The sequence below is a fragment of the Pseudorca crassidens genome, chromosome 18, assembly GCF_039906515.1.
Source record: "Pseudorca crassidens isolate mPseCra1 chromosome 18, mPseCra1.hap1, whole genome shotgun sequence".
NCBI lineage: Eukaryota > Metazoa > Chordata > Mammalia > Artiodactyla > Delphinidae > Pseudorca > Pseudorca crassidens.
The window spans coordinates 12,567,759-12,583,683 of NC_090313.1; the positions used below are offsets into that span (position 1 = coordinate 12,567,759).

General features: G+C 48.3%; 1 protein-coding gene across 3 annotated transcripts in view; it reads left to right on the forward strand.

The window, feature by feature from the left end:
• The window catches only part of SLC15A1 (solute carrier family 15 member 1), a 71,347-nt gene that overhangs the window by 17,242 nt on the left and 38,180 nt on the right, over positions 1–15,925 (forward strand). For 2 of the 3 annotated variants that reach the window (XM_067712943.1, XM_067712945.1), the window contains exon 1: positions 5,068–5,152. The exons of the other annotated variant lie outside the window; for it this stretch is intronic. In XM_067712943.1, the coding sequence (XP_067569044.1) occupies positions 5,149–5,152 (4 nt within the window). In that variant the 5' untranslated portion in view covers positions 5,068–5,148. Of the gene's footprint in view, positions 1–5,067; positions 5,153–15,925 lie in introns of those variants that run through there. 3 annotated transcript variants of the gene reach the window in all.

Consider the following 15,925-nt stretch of genomic DNA (forward strand, 5'->3'; position numbering starts at 1 on the left):
AAGATCAGATCAGAAATAAATGAAAAAGAAATGAAGAAAACGATAGCAAAGATCAATAAAACTAAAAGCTGGTTCTCTGAGAAGATAAACAAAATTGATAAACCATTAGCCAGACTCATCAGGAAAAAAAGGGAAAAGACTCAGATCAACAGAATTAGAAATGAAAAAGGTAACAACTGACACTGCAGAAATACAGAGGATCATGAGAGATTACTACAAGCTACTATATGCCAATAAAATGGACAACCTGGAAGAAATGGACAAATTCTTAGAAAAGCATAACCTTCTGAGACTGAACCAGGAAGAAATAAAAAATATAAACAGACCAATCACAAGCACTGAAATTGAAACTGTGATTAAAAATCTTCCAACAAACAAAAGCCCAGGACCAATGGCTTCATGGGTGAATTCTATCAAACATTTAGAGAAGAGCTAACAGCTATCCTTCTCAAACGCTTCCAAAATATAGCAGAGGGAGGAACACTCCCAAACTCATCCTATGAGGCCACCATCACCCTGATACCAAATCCGAACAAAGATGTCACAAAAAAAGAAAACTACAGGCCAATATCACTGATGAACATAGATGCAAAAATCCTCAACAAAATACTAGCAAACAGGGCTTCCCTGGTGGTGCAGTGGTTGAGAGTCTGCCTGCCAATGCAGGGAACACGGGTTCCTGCCCTGGTCTGGGAAGATCCCACATGCCACAGAGCGGCTGCGCCCGTGAGCCATGGCCGCTGAGCCTGCGCGTCCGGAGCCTGTGCTCCGCAATGGGAGAGGCCACAACAGTGAGAGGCCTGCGTACCGCAAAAAAAAAAATAATAATAATACTAACAAACAGAATCCAGCAGCACATTAAAAGGGTCATACACCATGATCAAGTGGGGTTTATTCCAGGAATGCAAGGATTCTTCAATATATGCAAATCAATCAACGTGATACACCATATTAACAAATTGAAGGATAAAAACTATATGATCATCTCAATAGATGCAGAGAAAGCTTTCGACAAAATTCAACACCGATTTATGATAAAAACCCTCAAGAAAGTAGGCATAGAGGGAACTTACCTCAACATAATAAAGGCCGTATATGACAGACCCACAGCCAACATCGTTCTCAATGGTGAAAAACTGAAACCACTTCCTCTAAGATCAGGAACAAGGCAAGGTTGCCCACTCTCACCACTATTATTCAACATAGTTTGGGAAGTTTTAGCCACAGCAATCAGAGAAGAAAAAGAAATAAGAGGAATCCAAATCGGAAAAGAAGTACAGCTGTCACTGTTTGCAGATGACATGATACTATACATAGAGAATCCTAAAGAGGCTACCAGAAAACTACTAGTGCTAATCAATGAATTTGGTAAAGTAGCAGGATACAAAATTAATGCACAGAAATCTCTTGCATTCCTATACACTAATGATGAAAAATCTGAAAGAGAAATTAAGGAAACACTCCCATTTACCATTGCAACAAAAAGAATAAAATACCTAGGAATAAACCTACCAAAGGAAGACCTGTATGCAGAAAACTGTAAGACACTGATAAAAGAAATTAAAGATGATACAAACAGATGGAGAGATACACCATGTTTTTGGACTGGAAGAATCAACATTGTTGAAAATGACTCTACTACCCAAAGCAATCTACAGATTCAGTGCAATGCCTATCAAGTTATCAGTGGCATTTTTCACAGAACTAGAACAAAAAATTTTACAATTTGTATGGAAACACAAAAGACCTCAAATAGTCAAAGCAATCTTGAGAAAGAGAAACAGAGCTGGAGGAATCAGGCTCCCTGACTGCAGACTATACTACAAAGCTACAGTAATCAAGACAGTATGGTACTGGCACAAAAACAGAAATATAGATCAATGGAAGAGCGTAGAAAGCCCAGAGATAAACCCATGCACATATGGTCACCTTATTTTTGACAAAGGAGGCAAGAATATACAATGGATAAAAGACAGCCTCTTCAATAAGTGGTGCTGGGAAAACTGGACAGCTACATGTAAAAGAATGAAATTAGAACACTTCCTAACACCAAACACAAAAATAAACTCAGAATGGATTAAAGATCTAAATGTAAGGCCAGACTTTATAAAACTCTTAGAGGAAAACATAGGCAGGACACTCTATGAAATAAATCAAAGCAAGATCCTTTTTGACCCACCTCCTAGAGTAATGGAAATAAAAACAAAAATAAACAAATGGGACCTAATGAAACTTAAAAGCTTTTGCATAGCAAGGGAAACCATAAACAAGACAAAAAGACAACCCTCAGAATGGGAGAAAATATTTGCAAATGAAGCAACCGACAAAAGATTAATCTCCAAAATATACAAGCAGCTCTTGCAGCTCAATATGAAAAAAACCAACCCAATCCAAAATTGGGCAGAAGACCTAAATAGACATTTCTCCAAAGAAGGTATACAGATTGCCAACATACATATGAAAGGATACTCAACATCACTAATCATTAGAGAAATGCAAATCAAAATCACAATGAGGTATCACGTAACGCCGGTCAGAATGGCCATCATCAAAATGTCTACAAACAATCAATGCTGGAGAGGGTGTGGAGAAAAGGGAACCCTCTTGCACTGTTGGTGGGAATGTAAATTGATGCAGCCACTATGGAGAACAGTTTGGAGGCTCCTTAAAAAACTAAAAATAGAACTACCATATGACCCAGCAATCCCACTACTGGGCATATACCCTGAGAAGACCATAATTCAAAAAGAGTCATGTACCACAATGTTCACTACAGCTCTATTTACAATAGCCAGGACATGGAAGCAACCTAAATGTCCATTGACAGATGAATGGATAAAGAAGATGTGGCACATATATACAATGGAATATTACTCAGCCATAAAAAGGAACGAAATTGAGTTATTTGTAATGAGGTGGATGGACCTAGAGTCTGTCATACAGAGTGAAGTAAGTCAGAAAGAGAAAAACAAATACCGTATGCTAACACATATATATGGAATCTAAAAAAAAAAAAAAAATAAGGTTCTGAAGAACCTAGGGGCAAGACGGGAATAAAGACACAGACGTAGAGAATGAACTTGAGGACACGGGTTGGGGGGAAGGGGAAGCTGGGACGAAGTGAGAGAGTGACATGGACATATATACACTACCAAATGCAAAATCGATAGCTAGTGGGAAGCAGCTGCATAGCACAGGGAGGTCAACTCGGTGCTTTGTGACCACTTAGAGGGGTGGGATGGGGGGGTGGGAGGGAGACACAAGAAGGTGGGGTTATGGGGATATGTGTATACATATAGCTGATTCACTTTGTTATACAGCAGAAACTAACACAACAGTGTAAAGCAATTATACTCCAATAAAGATGTATAAAAACCCCCATAAACTCACCTCTAGGCACGTTCTCATGAGAAGAGTGAAAAACTTAGAAGGAAACCTACAGTGAAAAAAATAAATGAACTCTGCAGCTACACTGATGCTGGAAGACAAGAGGCCATGTCTTCGTAATTCTGAGGGAAATTGAATTCCAACGAAGAAGTTCATTCAGGTGTAAGAGCAAAATGAAGATGTTTTCAGGCAGGTAGAAAATGTGTTTGCCAAGCACCCTTTCTGATTATGTTCTCCAAGGAAGGAAAGGAAGGGGAGAAGGAAGGAGGGAGGAAGTCAGTGAGTCATGGGATCCAACAGCAGAAATCCTAATGGGAAGAGCCCTGGAGGGGAGTCCCAGCAGGACTGTGCCCCAAGCCCACAGGGCACTCAGCCCTGATGGGAGCCAGATGTAAGGGTGAACCCTCTAGAAGAAAGTGGTTTCCATGTAATAGCATGATTAGAGAGTTGGATAATCTTCAGAATAAAGTGAAAGCGTGTGCTTATTCTAGCAGTAAGAAAAAAGCTAAACGCAATTATGAAAAAGAAGAAGAAAAGCTATACAACAGTTGTGTAAGGCAAACTAAAACGTGCCTCAAATGGAACCAGTGGTGGGGCTTAGAAAAGAAATCCATTTGACAGTGACATCTGGAACATTCTGCTTGGCACAGGAGTGAAACACTGGAACCACGGAGTAAATGTAATCAGAAAAGGTACCATGAAAATGTAATCATATTCTATTGCCTGACTCTGCAGTGAACATTTACAATTTCAATAGCATAATGGTGTTTATTAGATTTTTATTTATTTATTTTTTAAATCAATTTTATTTATTTTTGGCTGCGTTGGGTCTTTGTTGCAGCGCGTGGGCTTTCTCTAGTTGCGTCGAGCGGGGGCTACTCTTCGTTGCGGTGCGCGGGCTTCTCATTGCGGTGGTTTCTCTTGTTGCGGAGAACAGGCTCTGGGCGCGTGGGCTCGGTAGTTGTGGCTCCCGGGCTCTAGGGCACAAGCTCAGTAGTAGTTGCACGGGCTTAGTTGCTCCGCATCATGTGGGATCTTCTCTGATCACGGATGGAACTCATGTCCCCTGCACTGGCAGGCGGATTCTTAACCACTGGGGAAGTCCCCTTTTATTCTTAAAGAAAGGAAGTGCAGAATCCTCCATAAATGCTTTCCACACTCACACTCCACCTAAAGACACAAGTCCGGGCACCGCGCACACATTAAACTGAGCAGCCTTCCACCCACTTTTGCTTCCCTGCGCAGACGTAGTGCTTTCCCAGGCAGTGCTTTCCAGAGTGCGGTCCCCTGAGCAACAGCTGTCAACCTCACCTTAGCACTTGTTAGAAACGCAAATTCTCGAGCCCCACCCCGACCTACTGAGTCAGCAAATCCAGCTGAGGCCGAGGGCCCTGAATTTCATGCTCCTTCCCCGTGGCTCAGATGCGCGCTCAAGCTGGGGCGTCCCCGGCCCAGGTTCCCCGTGTCACCCGCGCTATGCCTCTGGCCGGCCCCCGAGGGCCAGGGGTGTCTGAACAGCGGAGTCCAGGTGCCGGCTACGGACAGGTGTCCCTCTGCTGGGGCTCCAGGGTCTCTGACCTCTGTCTCTGCCGTTCCACCGCCTCCAAGGGTGGAGCCCTGCTGCCCCGCCCGAGCGCCTCCAGCTACACAGGTGCTGGGCAGGGCCTGCACACCAAGTCACAGGAAGCAACGCCTTAGCAAAAAGTCCTCCGTCCTGGACTCCTCGCTCGCCAGTCGCAGGGAGCCCTCGGAGCCGCCACCATGGGTAGGCGCGCGGGGCCGGGGTCGCGGGGAGCCCGGCGCAGGGGCTGCGCAGTCGGGGCGCCGCGGAGGGGTCGCCGAGGGGCGGGGCCGGGCTGCCACGCAGGTCCCCGCGGTCGCCGGCGGCTGGCGGACCTGCGGGCGGAGCCGGCAACGCTGGCACCGCGGGAGGGCAGGCGCGCATCAGGGACACCTCGCCGCGGCGGGAAGCGACCGGGGGTCAGCGGAGCCCGGGGTGGCGGTGGGATTCGCAGGCTGGGGCGTGTTTGCAGGGCGGGCAGCCTCCCCGCCCCATCTCGTCCCCGGGCGCGGAGGCAGAGGACCCCAGGCGCCCGGTCACAGGTTGGAAGAACGAACGCAGTAACCTTGACCTGCCTACCTGTTGTGAATCCTCGGTCTCTGTGTTCCCACCCTGTGGGCTGAGAGTGGGCTGGAAGCTAGACTGCATCGTGCTGATGATGGCAGGGCCAGCAGAGCCTCCGTCTAGGAGGGGGGAGCGGGGCGCTCAGGGGCTGTTCTGGCGCTTCTCTTGCCTCTGGCTGGCCAGGTGACTCCAGAGCTGCTGAGGGAGCCCTGGTCCAAGAGGAACTGGGGCTGGCCCGTTGGGGCCCTATTTAACGTTCTGCCGCTGTCTTCGAGCTTCAAGAGAAGGCATAGAGGAGAGTAGCCGGTCCTCCACAGGTAGGCATGGAGTGCCGGCGGAACAAATAGAAAACAATTTAATCCTGCCTGCTTCCGAATAAACAGCTCTGGAATGAACGCAGAAGCAGAACGGAGCTGCAAGAGACCAGCAGCCCTCTTCTCCCTGCAAGCCTGTGCATGGATGGGTGCAGGCTGTCACAGTGTGGCCACGTGGTTGAGAGAACCCGGTCTGACTTTGGCCGGCACTTGTATTCCTGCTCTGCCACTTGCTCCCTCTGTGATCTTGCATCAGTAAGCTAAGCTCTGTGGCTCTTGACTCCCTCAGCCATTAGGCAGAAATGTCCATACCACCCTCAGTGGCAGCACTGAGCTGTGTAGGAGCCCAATGCCGGGTGTGCATGGGCACCTGGCTCTCAGACTCTCTGTGCCATGCCGAGTCGTGGTCCTGGAGCAGCAGTATTTAGTGGGTCACCCTGGGGACTTCTAGTGGTGCTAAGTATGCTCGTTCCAGAAAGATGCTGCAGCCTCCTCTCCAGTGCAGGCTGTCAGGGGCCGGTACCCATCAGAGCTCAGCTTTGCAGGCAGCCCCACTCCTGGGCTGGAGCTCTGGGTCCTGCCTCAAACACCATTTGCTTGTCACTCTATGTAACTTTTCTGGGAGGTGCTCTGAAATATTCATTTTGGTTTTCAGATCCCAAATACCTGAATGGTATCCATGCCGAATTAGAACTTTTCCTAACACAGTTCCAATCGGGGTAGCTGTCGGCAGCCTGATTGTCAGTGGATGAACACAAGGTTAGCTTTTGAAGTATAGTCCCCAGTGAGCTGACTTTCTAGTTTACAGGTTGGCGCTTAAGGGTTTGGGGGTGGGGGGTTGTTTGTTTTGCAACTGAGATTGGCATAGCATGTGAGTAGCAACAAAAAGTTTATATTCAGATACCAGTCTTATGTTTACTCAAGTCCTAAATTTTCAATATCTCGGTCTAGTTAGTAAATGAAACAAATAATTAGGAAATGTCTTTTAATTTAAAAAAGTAGCAGTAACTTCCCCTCTTAAGAGCAGATCTTTGTGACTTAGATGATGCCAAGATTGTTTCAGATCCCCTCGTGACTGAAAGGGGAACACTTGGAAAGCTTGGTGAATCCAGCAGGAGGGAAAGAAGCAAGGAAAGTTCTTAGAGAAGCGTTTGCCTTGAAAAGGGCCAGATAGTAGATATTTTTGGTTCCGGGGGCCACACAGTGTCTGTGGCAACGACTCAAGTGCACCCTTGTAATTTGAAATATGAAACAAATGGGCGAATCTGTGTTTCAGTAAAACTTTATCAATGGGCACGGAAGTGTGAATTTTATATGCTTTGCAGGTGTCATAAAATAGTCTTTAAAAGCGTTTTTCGATTGTTTTAAAACGTAGACACGATTCTTAGCTTACGAGCCATACAAAAATGGGTTGGGGGCTGGATCTGGTGCCGTGCCATAGCTGCTGACCTTTGCTTTAAAGGGTGTGTGTGATTATCAGAGTCGGGGCCAGAGGAGGCAGGGACCAGCCTGCCTGGTGGAGTTAGGTCTCCGAAGGGCAGCAAACCTCAGTGACTGGAGCGCTGCCTCTGAGACCTTTGGAGGGCTGGGGATGCTTTTGGGGAAGATTTGGAATATTCTGTTTCCGTCCTGTTACCCCCACCCGACTCCCTAGCCCAGAGCTTAGCAAAGGTATATGCCAAAGTTGTTGTTCTCACCAATTCCTTCCCTCACTTTGGTCCTGGCAAACCATAGATCCTGCCCTGTCGCATGCCACATATATGACTCTGAAAAGGGAGGTTGACGAGGCTTCGGGTTCTAGGAAGAGGCTTCCGGTTTTCCTGCCCCCCATGCCAGGGCCTCCAGGCCGACCTGAGAAGTTCATTTACTTAGTGATGACGCTTTATCACATTCCTCCCCTCCAGCCCTCAGCTTCCTTCTGGCCTTGTATGCAATTCTGAAGAGTTTTTCAAGTCAGTTTCCTGAGTATAAAAGGAGGGACTAGCCTTGAAGTTCCCTCAAACCTGGTCCTTTAAAAGTCCTTCCACATTCTCTCCTCTTTCTAGAAGCTCTTGGGTAGACCTGTGAACACAGCCGAAGGACCAGGGAGGCTGGCATTCCTGCTGTAGGCTGTAAGCGTGCTGCTGGAAGCTGAGGGTACCCCACGCCAAAGGGAGCCTTGGGCATCCCAACCTTGGGAGAACGTCTTCCTCCCTTGCAGTAAAAAGAGAGAACTTCTGACATTGGGTCCTTTTAGGCTGACATTACTCTAAGTCAGGGGTTTTTAGGCTTCAGCATGTGTCGGGATCACTTGAGCAAAGGCTCATTCTAATGCGCGCCTGGACCGCAGCCCTAGCGTCTCTGCTTTGGTGGGTCAGGGCAGGGCTCAAGCATTTGCATCTGCAAGTTCCCAGATGCTGCTGCTGCTGCCAGTCCCAGGACCGCACTTTGAGAACCACTGCCCTAAGTGACTCTACCTGACAACTTTCTTTTTCTCTACCCTTGCCCATGTCCAGATGTTGCTACTGTGCCCCCCAAAATGAGGTCATGGCAAGAAGATCTAGTGTAGTCTGGACCCTGGCTTGTCCAAATTTGGGTCAAATTAGTAGCTAGAATTTAAAAATTAGCTCACAAAGGCAGTCTTAGGAAAGGGAGCCTTGACTCAACGTGGTCCAGCTAAGGCTGGCAGGGGGTTGACCTGAATCTCCTATTTATGCAGTTTTTGTTTGCTTGTTTGTTTGTTTTACCACATAAGGGAATAAAACTTTCCTGCCTTGAGGAGACTCATATCCTCAAGGGCAGGAGCGCAAGCCCGTAAACAACATTTTCTCGCACTGAGTTATAGGTGAGGTGAACAAAGTATTATGAGACCCGTATAAAGTGTTAGGAAAGCAGCAGCTTACCACATCAGAGTGGGAGGATTTGCCATCTTAATGGTAAATGTTTGCATAGTCCTTCACACCCCTACAAAATGTCCTGAGTGGAATTATTCCATTTTTGGTTCACTTGGATTTTGATTAATAATTTTCCCGCTGCCCTTTGAGTTACTGAAGGACAGAGGCAGATTGAGGGATCGTGAGCTACCTGGCTGCTTCACAGGGAGGCCTCTGTCCTCCAGGGTCGAGCCAGATGAATGGAGCCATGGGGCAGGGACTACCAGCCAGCTCTGTTTTCCCACTTCTCTGGGTGGTGGCAGCTCTTGGACACAATTACATCCTGATTCCATCCTTGGCAGGAGAGAAAGTATGTGGGTGTCCCAGGTGAGCTGATAAGAAAATCTAAACAAGGGTGGACTCTGAGGACATTCCATGTTCCTCCATGATGATGGTGAAAGAATAAGGGCAGTATTGTCAGGAGATGGATGAGAACCGTGAACTCATAAAGTCCACGGGATAGCAACATAAAGAACCAGGGACTCGCTGTTTTGTAACTTTGTCCCCTGGTTTCAAAGGTCAGAAATACATCACTGAGGAAACAGCACGGTGGGGTCAACTCATGGGGTCAATGTGCACGGGCTGTCAGGCCTTTGCTTGCCACCCAGATTCGGTCCAGGTGTGGCTACCGTGAGCAGGTAGTACAGGGTTACAGGACCATCTCAGCAGCTGGAAGGTGCCACAGGCAAGGGGAAGGGATAGGATCTTCCGCAGACTCTCCTGAAGGAGGAGGAGGGTCTAGTCCTTCCGAGACTGGAAAGCAGCCAGGGCCTCCCACTGGGCTGCCGCCAGGAGCCTCTCATCGCACAGAGGGGTCAGAGTCCCCAGGTATGACGTAGAAATGTGTGAAACGGAACATGTGCCCGTCAGGAAAATTTGGTTCAAGGATCAGACATAAGACCAGAAAGCTCACGAAGTATACCGCGTAAGAAGACCTGTTCAGGGTTCTCAAAGTCAGCGTTGAAAACCTCTGCTATCTGCGGAGTTTCATCGTAAGCTCTATCAGGACACGGCAGGAGGTACACCTGAAATGTTCTGGGAGGAGCAAAAGTTATTCTTATTTAGTCAAAACACAGAAGCTCCTGTAATGTGTTCGTTCCCTGTGGCTGCTGTAACAAAAGTATCACAAACCAGTTTGTCTAAAGCCACAGAAATGTATTCTCTCACATTGCTGGGGGCTGGAAGTCCAAAATCCAGGTGTCAGCAGGGCCACGCTGTCTCCGAAGGCTCTAGGGGAGAATCTGTCCCATGCCTTTCTCTTAGCTTCGGGTGTTGCCAGCATGCCTCGGCTCGTGGACACATCACTCCGGTCTCTGCGTTCATCATCACGTGGCCATCATCTTCCCTCTGTGTATGGCTGTCTCCTCATCAGGACACTGGTCATATGGGATTCAGAACCCACCCTACTCCAGAGTGACCTCATCTTCCCTCTTCTCATCTGCACCTTCTCATCTGCATAAGGTCACCTTCTAGGATTATGGAAAGCACAGTAGTTTTGGGAGAACACTATTTAACCCAGTACACATGGTAATAGAAAATATTCTCTCTGATATATGTGTTATTTGTCCATAACTTTAGTTAGGAAATATTCTTACCGTGCAAAGATGGTTCCATTATGACCTGCATCCTCAGCTTAGGTGCTACATTTAGTAACTAGTGTCTTCCCTGCAGCAAGACAGATGGACTTTCAAGTCATAGCTCTAATCAGTTCTGAACAGCAATCTATTAATAACAGAATTGGTCTGTAAACACCCCCCCCCATGTATAATAGTAGGTGAATCAGAAATGTTCACAGTGATGTCATAAGACATGGGTAATTTACCTCAAATTAGTTCTAAAAATAATGGTCAGACTCTGTTGATACTGTATTACTAATCTGTGGATAAAGTTTCCAGGCAGTCTTTAACTATGAATAGTGTTTATTTTTTTTAATAGCTGTCTCTTCTGTGCGTGTTCATTCTAAAATTATAAGACTGGAAAAAATAAGTCACCTAACACTTCCATGGAGAGTTGTTAGGTAATATCTGACGGAATTTAAAATACACATAATATTTTACCAACGTTCTACTTCTAGAAATTTCTTATGGATATTCTCATGTATTCTCAGGATAAGAATGAGGCATGTACAACCTAAATATCAACGGAGGAAAAGATTTGCATTCTGTACCTAGTGTTGGAGCCTAACTTCACACTTAACCGTGATCAGAAAGCTGTTTTTCTAGTCGCGATTTAACATCTAAGAGTAAAAAACTTTGTGTCTAAAATTTTGGATCTCTAACTTAATTGCCTCCAAACAAACTCCCCCAAAGACCAGAAGATTGGTTTTTAGTTGTTGTTGTTGTTTTTTCAATTTAGTGACACTTGTGTGCCTTTGGCATTGTTTTCTCCTATGAAACACACGACATTATCAGGGCCGACGCTAATATGCTTGTTTCTCTTGCCTGCTTGGAGCGCGTCACTTGCGGTGGTGGGAAAGTGATGTCCAGGAGGCTGAGAGACGCTTCCCCTCACGTCCTCTCCTGTTTCCTTTTAGAGCAGCTCTGAGGAAAGGTCTGTCTTTACCCTGAGAATATGTGTGTTTATTCGCTCTCAGCAGTCATAGCATTTAGAGTCAGCCTCATTCTAAGTTCAGAATACAGGGTGTTCTTCTAGAAAACAAGAATGTCCAGGTGTAGATACAGGAAGTCCCTGGAGAGCAAGGATTGCCTTCCTTAACCCTGAGTAACTGATCTGCCTACACCTGAGGCAGAACTCAGTCCTGTCCCTGGATCTTTCTGTTTTGCGTAGCACCTTACTACGTACTAACTCTGTCGCACCCTCTGGCCTGGCTGCCCTTTCCCTGCAAAAGAGGCATAAACAACTTTTGAGCATGTACCGAGGGGGTTGGGTCCTGGGGCCCCTGGAGGTGATTTCTTTCTGAAGGAGAACGGGAATGGCGATCAATGATTCACATCTGTGGTTATGGAAACAAGATGCTAGAAGTTGTAGGTGATTTATAAAACCATCAGAAGCAGTCATGACGGGCCTCTTAAGCCTGTGATTTTAGACAGTCATGTGTAGAAACCTTTTTAAAAGGTAGGAGGATATCTGTAACCTACAACAATAGGTCGAGTACTACAAATGCCCTCGACTGTTACGGGTTTAATTATGTCACCCCCGAATTCATATACTGAAGTCCTAACCCCCAGCACCTGAGAATGTGACTTTATGTAGAAATAGGGTCATCACAGATGGAATCAGTTCAGATGAGGTCATGCTGGAGGAGGCGGCCCTAATCCAGTGTGACTGGTGTCCTTGTAAGAGGGGAGATTTGGACCCAGACGCACCGAAGGGGAGAAGACCAGGTGAAGGTGAAGGCAGAGACCGGGTGATGCTCATACAAGCCAAAGAACATCAGAGGTGGCCAGCAACCCACCGGGGGCTGGGGGATAGGCAGCGAACAGATCCTCCCTCACAGCCTTAGGAGGAGCAGCTCTGCCCACGCCTGGTCTCAGCCTTCCAGCCTCCAGAACTGCGAGACGATGCACCTCCATCGTGTTAAGCCTCTCTGTCCATGGTACAGTGTTGTGGCAGCCCCAGGAAACAAAGGCCCTGACCAGGGGGCCCCTGGCCGAGAGAAGGAGGTTTCAAGAAAGATGAAGGCCTGGCCGTCGGACACACACAGGACCAGGCCTGGCTGCTGGGCGGCTCGGGATGCCACGAGGCAGCTCACTGCACCCACAGGGAAGACTAGGCAGGAAGGGCGACGCCAAAACAACAGGGGCCGATGCCGGCAGCACGGTGGTGAGGGACCCCGTGGCTGAGGAGCCAGTGCCAGGCTGCAGCCGGACGGTTTCATACCCCACGTCTGTCTCCTCTGGGGCTGCACAGAGAGCCCCACGCCCCGGCATCTGGGCTCACGCCTCGGTCTGTGTGGATACAAGGTCACCAGCGCCCCAGGCTGAGCCCCTGCCACGGCATCGTGCCAGGGTCACGTCATAAAACCTACACTGTCCCATGAGCACTGGCTTCCCCAGATTTCTAAAGCAGCTCCATGTTCCTCGGGTTTAGCTGAAATTCTTCGTTCTCAAAGGCCTGATAACGCATTTGCTTTTAGCAGCGGTGCCGGCAGGACAGCCAGGAGCTTGATTAAATGGCTTTAGGAAAACCATACATCAGTATGTTCTGTGTTTATGTAGCTATCTGTCAATGTATCAAAGGAAAAATAGGTTCTCTCTTAGTGGGGAAGGAGGTAGTCGTGGAAAAGAGGCTATTTCTATAAAAACAAGTGAAGGGTGGGCAGGGCCTGTGCCCATCGGTGTGCAGGCTGCGCCCATCCTGGGGGCCCCAGAAGGAGGGCCCCGGCTGGAAGGCACCACCAAGCCGCTCTCCACTTGCAAGCCTCGCCTTCCAGGCAGGATCCGGCTGGAAAGATCACAATTTTCTAAAGCACACAAAACTGCCATGCGGAGGAGCAGGGACCCTGAGGTGGGACATGTGGCCAGACATTCCAGGAAGGAAAAAAATCATCTATCAGGCAAGAAACAGCCTCAGGAAGAGCCACTCTGGAAACTAGGGCCTTGGGTGACAGGTGCAGAGCCTGTTCTGTAACTAGCCTGACTCCTGTGGGAAAAACCCATTGAAGGAAAGAAAAGCCCTTTCACTTCTTGATCAAAGCTGATCAATTTTGGAAAAAAAATCAAAGCAGGGGTGCAACACCAGGCCCCCCTGCCTCTCCCGCCACCAAGTCTCAGCTCAGCTGCAGTTATGCCTGGTGCATGTCCTGCTGGGCTCTTTTTGAAATGGCACACGCTTTATTTTCTCAAAAAAGAAAAAAAGGTGGGGGGGATCATACGATATGTGAGGCTCTGAAACACTTTCCAGAAGTCAGAACAGCTCGCTGTGTCTGGGGTGATTGTAAAGAGGCTAAAGGGATCTAAGCGGGGAGAGAGGATGGGGAGACTGATGGGTGCGTGGCGGGGGGAGGCGCTAACTGCCCTAATGCTGCCGGGAGCCATGAAGGAGCCTGGAGGGAGGGAGAAGTAGGAGGCCTGTCTGGACTGCTGCGGTGGAAGATGACGGAAGTCAGGTCCGCAGGGGAGGCCTGGCCTTGCAGGTAGCAGAGCCAGCGAGGTTTGAGGGCAGTCCTGAGAGCCTTCACCCGGGACGCTCATGTCAGTGGGGTGGGCAGGGGGCGGGAAGGTGAGGCAAGGCGTCTTGTTTGTCACCGTCGTCCTGGTGAACGGAGGACAGAGCTCAGAAAGAGGGAATGAAGAGCCGAGGCCAGAATCACATCATAGGAGCTGATCACCCAGACGTGAGTGATGCTCAGCGCCTGCCTGCGCCCCAACCCCTCCCGTGTGGCTCCCTAGCTCTGCTCTGGGGCAGCGAGTGGCTCCCAAACTGTATCCCCGGCACAGACAGCTGGCCCCACCCTCTGAGGTTTTGATTCCATGGGTCTGGGCTGGACCTGAGAGTTTGCATTTCCATGGAGTTCCCAGGAGCTGCTTCTGCTGGTGCAGGTACCACACGTGGAGAACCGCTGCGCTGGAGAATTTTTGAACGTTCCTTTCACGCCTGCAGCCACTCACACAGTCACGCACTATGCTGCTGCCGATTTGAAAACAGCTTGACTGAAAGTCAGTGCTTGCCACTGTGCTTGTATTTGAGAAGTCTGCCTTTTCTCTGTCCACAACTTCCTCATCCCATGACCTGATTTCCCCAGGTGACATCATAAGGACCTTCTGATTTTGGTCGATGAGAGCAACCCTGGAGGGGACGGCCTCTTTCTTCAAGGGCCACCTCTCACCCCTGCCAGGGCTCCCCATGGCAAATTCTTGTCCCTATTTTAAAGTCAGTCCATTCCAAACATCCATCCACACTACCCAGATGTCTTCATGGGATGCAGTAAATAACAAACTTCGTCTTATTAATGTAGCTTCGATCTTACTAACCAACCTGCAAAGAAGGTGTTAGCATTTCTGGATGAAGAGATGGAAGGCCAGTGGTTGAGTGTTTTGACCAGAGCCTCATGGCTGGGAAGATTGTCTCCAAGCTGATTCCAAAGTCCCATGTCCTTCCATCTACTAACTGCAGGGGTAATATTGTGAGAGGAGTTCTCACCTTAACTCAGAAGCTACTTCTGCTGAGAGTGAGGCTAAGTATATTCTAGCAGGAGCATTGTGTCCCCTGGGGTCTCCTGTGACCGACTTTGTGAGGCATATGCACAGCCTAAAAGAGCCATAATCGAGGAAACTCGTTTTACTCCCGGTTTATGAAACCGTTTTCAGACCCCCTTAGTCCTGGGGTAGCCACCCTGTAGGGCAGCATCCCCACTTTAGAGATGGGTTATGAAGAGTCAGAAACCTGCAGAAGGCAGCTGAGCAAGTACAGACGCTGCCAAATCCCATCAAAAAGGCAGGTGCCGCGTATGGACGCCTAAGCCCTCGGATAGAAAGTGTAGCTCAGGAAAACAAGTGATAAAAGGACATGTTGCTGACAAATAAAACTTGCTAGGAGATGTGAGTCTTATGATCTATGTAAATAGAGATGAAACCTCCATCTACAGAGCTTGAGGCAAACCCACGTGAATTAGTCTCCTATGGCTGCTGTAACAGATCACCACAAACAGTGGCTTAAAACAACACAGAATTATCGTCTTAAAGCTCTGGAGGTCAGAAGCCTGACGTGGGCTTCACTGGGGCAAAAGCAAGGTGTTGGCAGGGCTGGTTCCTTCTGGAGGCTCAAGGGACAGAATCCATTTCCTTGTCCTTTCAGCTTCTAGAGGTCACCACATACCTTGGATCGTGGTGGCCTTCTAGCGATTGCTGTCACCCCAACTTCTGCTTCTGTCTTCATATCTCCTCCTTTGACTCTTTCAAAGACACTTTTGATGGTGCTGAGGCCACCCAGATAATCCAGGATAAATGCCCCATCTCAGGGTCCTTGAATGAATCACACCTACAAAGTCCTTTTGCCGTGGAGGGTAACATACCCACAAGCCCTGGGGATTGGGACATGGACATCTTCGGGGGACCACTGTTCTGCCACCCACACCATGCAACTGAAGAAATGTCATCCCCAACACACGATGCAGTGCTTAAATCTCTCCCTCAATTTCCCTCCCGGCGATGATAGGGAATACTTTTCTCTCTGCATGCAGGCACGAGCTTCTCTGTTAGATCCAGCAAAGATGCCTCTTCCTTCCC